Source organism: Elephantulus edwardii, unplaced genomic scaffold, assembly GCF_000299155.1.
Source record: "Elephantulus edwardii isolate Elephantulus edwardi_28Jun2011 unplaced genomic scaffold, EleEdw1.0 scaffold00129, whole genome shotgun sequence".
In the NCBI taxonomy this organism is placed as follows: Eukaryota; Metazoa; Chordata; class Mammalia; order Macroscelidea; family Macroscelididae; genus Elephantulus; species Elephantulus edwardii.
In genome coordinates, this window is record NW_006399879.1 from 282,321 (window position 1) to 288,373 (window position 6,053).

Below are 6,053 nucleotides of genomic sequence, written 5' to 3' on the forward strand. Positions count from 1 at the left end.
AGTACACTTCTCTATGCAACCTTAATTCTGGATTCCTGTGCTAACCGTAATACTCAATCATATTTTTAATGCATGATCTCATCCAGGTCTTAAAGGCCCTTGTGAGGGAAGCAGAGTTACAGGAGATGAACCCAAGGCTCCAATGTCTTGGTGAGGACTGACCGTGAACCCAGGTCTCTATATTGCGAAAGTCTGGGTGTGTTCTGCTCCCCACTGTGGCTTTCAGGCACTCCCCTCCTGGCTGGTCCCTCTGGTTCTCACTTACCCTCTGTTACGTGAATCATAGAGCTGACCCTTGGGATCTGGGAGCCGAGCCCTTGCAGCCTCTGTGGATAGCTACTCTCCTTTAGAGAAACAGCTCCTGGCTTATTACTGGACCTTAGTAAAGACTGAGCACTTGACCGTGGCTCACATCGGTAAAGGAGGTCTTTAGGCTTGATGGTGCAGGACTCCTGGCAGCTCTGTCCCCGCTGAGGGGTGTGAGGGACCTGCCCATGCAGCCCGCATGAGATGACAAACACCTGTATTCTCACAGAGTGTCCCTCCGTCTTGTCCCTGTTCACAGCCTTCCAGACATTCCTGGGCAAGGAGGACGTCTCTCAAGAAGTGGAAGAGGTCCTAACGGAGAGCCGCCTGCAGAGGAACGTCCGCCCGGTGTCGGTCCTGGAGCTGCTGAGAAGCCCCTATGTCCGCTGGCAGGTCCTGACGGTGGTCGTCACCATGGCCTGCTACCAGCTGTGCGGCCTCAATGCGGTGAGGCTGCGGGAACCCAGGGGCTGCGGGGTGGAGGGTCCACATCTGGGCCTTGCTGTCCAGCCTAAATCCCAGTCCATCTCCAAAAGCTCCACACCACCGGGCAACCACGTACTATTTCCGGTCCTCAGTGTTCTCATCTGTACAATGGGTGTAACAATATCGAAAGACGTCCTCTCACAGAGCGTTCATTATTAGGTGCCATGGAGTCTGTGACTCATAGTGACCAACAGATCTCAGCCTGCCCTGTGGTGTACCATCCTCACAGTCTCTGCCTTCCAAACTTCTGTGATCTACTTCCAAAAATTAGCCAATGACAATTCTGAGGATCACAGCAATGCAGTCTGAAAGTGCCGTGTGTCCCCATGAGCTGGGACCAGCTCAGCCAGCAATGAGGGAACACAGGGTGACAGAGGGAAAGATGGTGGAAATAAATGTACTTAAGTCCCGGCTGTCTTCAGCTCATCACTCAGGACTGAGAACACCTCAGCTCTTAAATAAGGGCCGAGGGCAGGTCTGTCGGTGAGATTCTCCACCCTTGTGATGCAGGCAGCAACCCTTTTTCTCCTGAAGGTTCTAGAAGGCAGGCTCAGTGCTGTTGAGGGGACAGACCAAATCCTGACCACTGTTGTTGCTACTGTAAAGTGGAGCGGATTGCCCAGAGGGAGTGAATTTCCTATCTGTGAGAGTGTACAGGGCTGCTGTCAAGGAGATTCTTTCACTGAAACACCCAAAACCAAACAAAAATCCACCACCATCGATGCAATTCACACCTACAGTGACCTTCTGCCATATTTCCCAAGCTGCGACTCTCAGTGGGAAGAGATTGCCTCGTCTCCTCCCCTGGAGTCACCGGCGAGTCTGAAGTGTCTGTTAGCAGCTCAAAACTTAGCCTATTAAGATGAAAACATGTCCAAATTCCCTTGACAGCCTCTGGTTTAGCTCTGCCTAAGGTAGGGTAGGAGAAGGTGTGTCGGGGCACCCGGTATCCTCTCAGGTAAACAGTGAAACCATGATACGAGCTCTTGTATGTCTCATAATGTATGTACTTGACCCTACGTTCTCTGAAAGTTGGCAGGGAGAATATTTGGGGGATGTAGGAGGGACATCAGGAGGTGTAGATCAGAAAATGTATTGTATTAGGGAAGTCTGCAATCAGGGACCTCTCCAAATTATTGAGGAGCAAGGATGTTAGTTTGAGGACTAAGGTGTGCCTGACTGAGGCCATGATCTTTTCAATCACTTGCTGTGTTACTGAGAGCTGGCCAATAAGAATGACAGAAGAATTAATGCCTTTGAACTGTGGTGTTGGTGAAGAATACTGCCTATCCCGTGGACGGCCAGAAGAACAAACAGGTATCTCTTGGAAGTGGAGCCAGAGTGCTCCTTGGAGGCTAAGATGATAAAGCTTTGTCTCACACATCTGGGACATGTTGCTAGGAGAAGGTTGCTGTGCATGGGAAGGTGGAGTGACAGCAAAAGAGAGGAAAATCCTCAACCAGATGGATTGACACAGTCCCTGCAGCCATAGACTCATGTCAGAGATGGTGAGGATGGCACGGGGTAGGACAGGGCTCTGATATGTCGTTCGTGGGGTCACTGAGTCGTGCTTGACTTGATGGCACCTAACAACAACCACCAGGGGAGGGGCAGTGAAAAGAAAGGGTTCCTTTTTGGAGAGAGAAAGACAATGCCACTGAAAGTTACAGCCTCTTCATCCCAGCACTGCTGGATCCTGTTTGAGGAAACTCCGAGATGAAGTGAGCACATCTCCTCCTTACCCGGTTTATTCTTCTTCTAGTCAGCAGTAGTTCTGCCTTTATTTACAAGGTGACCTCAGACACCTTCCCTTGACCAGACCAAGGCTTGATAAGATGGGCTTGAAGCTGCCCGTCTTGTTCTCAGAAAGCCCAGAGGGACGATGTGCGTGTTCCTGGAAGCTCCCACTTGGAGCGGTAAACCTCACATATGAAGGCTGTGCTTAATGAGGCATTTCGATGGAGAGCTCTGACATTTCCAAACGCAGCTCTCTCCTCCTCTGGGACATAATTTTCTGATCTGCATAGCCCATATAACTTTATCAATTCTGTGCAGGCGCTTGAATATCTGGTGGAGGAAGTTTTTTTTTTTAAAAAAAAAAAACACAACGTAGGTCCTCCCATCTCAAAGGCAGCTGTGCCCAGCTGTGCTCAGGAGACACCGGACCTCACCTAGGCCTTGTTCATATTCGTGTTCAGTCAGTAGTGATGCTTCTAGCATGTCATGCTTTACCTGACGTTGAGCAAAGGAACCCCAGGCCTCAGATCAGAGGGCTGGCTTCAGGCTCGAGGTGACCATAAACCTGCAGCAAGGACCTGGCTGGTCACTCTCCCTACCCCAGCCTCATCTGCTGTGCTGAAATAATAGTAAAGCTCACAATTTCTTAGCAATTAGCATAAATGAGATGCTGTCCCCTCACTGTGGAACAGAAAGACAGTTACTCCCACAAAATCACACAGTTAGTGACTCAGCTTCAACTCGGGGAGACTTTCTCCATGGGATTTCTTTTTTTTTTTTTTTACATGCACGATTAGTGTTTTATTTTTCAAAGAGGAGTTCTAAAACATCACACTAAATCAGATCAAAAGGTAAAGTTTAAAACAGACTGTTTTATAAGGATAAATGATAACATATGTAATGACTGTTCACTCTGCAAAATCTTGATCTTAGGATATACGATACACCTAGTTGGCAATTGCACCCAAGTTTTCCAAATTAGCTTGTCTTCATTTTTCTCTGGTCTGCAAAGACTTCTTCTCATTAGCTGCCTTCTGCTTTTGTTGCATGATCTCTGAATCCCTCTGCTTTCTCTGAGAGGCAGTCAAACTGTCCTTTCTTTTTCCCTTGCTAATCTCCTGGGTTTTCTTCAAGTTTTTCTGGCGGGCAAGTTCTCTCTGATTTCCACAGGCCATCCCGACAACCGATCCGAGGCTGGAAGAGAGGAACTAGGAAAATCAACGGTTCTCTGGCGGGATTTCTAAAGCTGTCAAAACCAGAGCTTTCTGGCACAGATTTGAACCCCTGACTTTTTTATTAGGAACCTCACACACGATGCATTATGCCATCGGGACAGTAACAACAGCCCGTGCTCTTGTCAGCAATGGTGAATAATACATACCACTGTTTAGATGAAGAAACTGTATCCCACAGAAGACCCATGTCTTGGTCAAGGCCACAGGTACTTTGTACCATCCACAGTTTCTCAGCTCCTGCCCTAGTCACACCGTGAACTGCAATATTCTTGCAATGGAGGCCTGTGTGTTGCAGGATATTTAGCACTGTCCCTGGTGGCTTTGTTTTCTAGTGTTGCTGTGACAGAAATCCCACAGATGGATGTCTTTACCAGAAAGACATTCTCTCACAGTTTTATAAGGCCTCTCCTCCAAGTTCATGGTCCAAGCTCTACAGAAAGACTTCCTGTCTGTGTGTCTCCAGATTCTAGGACTTACCCTGCAGGTGCACCTGGGTCCAGTGGACACAGGCCCCGCCCTGCTCTTCTCTTGTGCCTGTACTGAGGTCCGTTCCTTTGTATTCTAGAGTCTATGCATTTGAATCCTTGGCTTTTGCCAAAGGGCCCTGTCTCTGTTTCCTCTGGACCCTTGCCTTCTTGACATCCTTAGACATCTCCACGTGAACTACTGACTCAGTCTTCTCCAGGATTCAGGAAGTTCTTGGGGCAAAAATCCCAGATCCATTCATTATCCAAGTTCTTTTTTCTTAGGGATAACCAATTCTCTGCTTATTTCTCCCTCCTTTTATTATATATATACACACACACACATATACACATATACACACACATATATGATACATATACATTGATACATATACATGCATACATCTACATACACACACACACACACACACACACACACACACACTATGCATCAGAGAGTTGGACAATGACTAGGGAGGATAGAAGGAGAATTGATGCCTTTGAGCTGTGGTGCTGGAGAAGAGGATTGAGTGTACCATGGACTGCTAGGAGAACAAAGAGATTCACCCTGGAGATAGTGAAACTAGGCTGCTCCTTGGAGGCAAGGATCTTGAAGCTTCATCTGACATGTTTGCAAGGAAGGACCAGTCCTTGGAGAGGGACGTCATGCTTGGGAGGGTGGAGGGACAGCGCAGGAGAGGAAGATCCTTGATGAGATGGATCAGGACAGGTGTGTCGGAGATGGTGCGATTGGCACAGGATAGGGCAGAGTTTAGGGTTGTTGTACATAGGGTCACTATAGATATAGATCGATAGATAGATAGATAGATAGATAGATCTAGAGAGATATAGATATCTATCTATATCTATATATATAGTTGATGTTAAGTGCTGTCGAGTTGTAGATGACTCATAGCGACCCTATGAATGGAAGACCTGAACACTTGTATAACTTTCATTGTTTCTCCATGTTCACAGAGTTTCCAGAGGCAAGCCATTTTGGAAGTGGATGCCTCTCTCTATATATATGTGAAAACGTATTGGAGGCCACATCCCAGGGCTGCTCCCTTTCCCGCAGATTAGAGCTGGGGTGGGATTAAGGGTGTTGCATCCCACCCTCACGTGGAATCAGGGCTGTTCACATCAGCCACGATGTGATCATGGGGTGATGACATTAATTCAGCATGTACTTCATCACATTCACATTACAGCGTCACATCCAAGACAGATAGCACTGCAGCCCAGCCGTGTTAACATGTTTGGAGGCTCACGATTGAATCCATGACAACTAGCCACACAGCATCATCATAAATTCGGATGATTGATGGCAATGGATTTGATTTTTAGAGGTTTGGCCTCTAGCCAGTAGATGCCAGGAGCAATCTCTTCACACCCCTCCTCCGGCTGTGACAAGTAAAGACGTCTTCAGACACTGTCCGACGTCCCCTCGGGGATACACCCCACCTGCTGGGAGCCACTGTGTTGCACAAAGTTTAGATACTCCTCGGCACATTTCATACCGTTCGGTTACAAGTAGGTGACTGGCTTTCGCAGACTTTAGAAAGCAAGAGGAAGTTGGCTTTAACAACATTGAGTTATTTCTGAATTCCTTTTCAGGTTCAGATCTCCCCCTCCCCCCCCCTCACTGTTTCTCTCTCACAATAGCTTTCAAACTCCTTTCTCAATTAGGCCTATCACTTAAAATTACTTATGTATGTGGCTGCCTTCCTCCGGAGCTGTTTGTCCTTGACACGAAAGCCAGACTCCTGTGTGAGACTCTTATCCACAGGAGGAAGACTCCTTAATGCAAACCCTGTCCCCTCAC

General features: G+C 47.6%; 2 protein-coding genes across 2 annotated transcripts in view; one reads left to right on the plus strand and one right to left on the minus strand.

Annotated features, from left to right (window-relative positions):
• SLC2A9 (solute carrier family 2 (facilitated glucose transporter), member 9) overlaps nt 1–6,053 on the plus strand; it is a 188,033-nt gene that overhangs the window by 98,670 nt on the left and 83,310 nt on the right. The window contains 1 exon segment of the mRNA XM_006893636.1: nt 566–753. Within this exon segment, the coding sequence (XP_006893698.1) occupies nt 566–753 (188 nt within the window).
• On the minus strand, nt 3,519–3,704 carry LOC102872862 (small EDRK-rich factor 1-like). Its single transcript, XM_006893575.1, has one exon. The coding sequence runs from the start codon at nt 3,702–3,704 to the stop codon at nt 3,519–3,521; it is 186 nt and encodes a 61-aa protein (XP_006893637.1).

What these genes read in the sequence shown, in the direction of transcription:
- LOC102872862 (XM_006893575.1), bottom strand. Translation starts at nt 3,704, where the DNA reads ATGGCCTGTGGAAATCAGAGAGAACTTGCCCGCCAGAAAAACTTGAAG.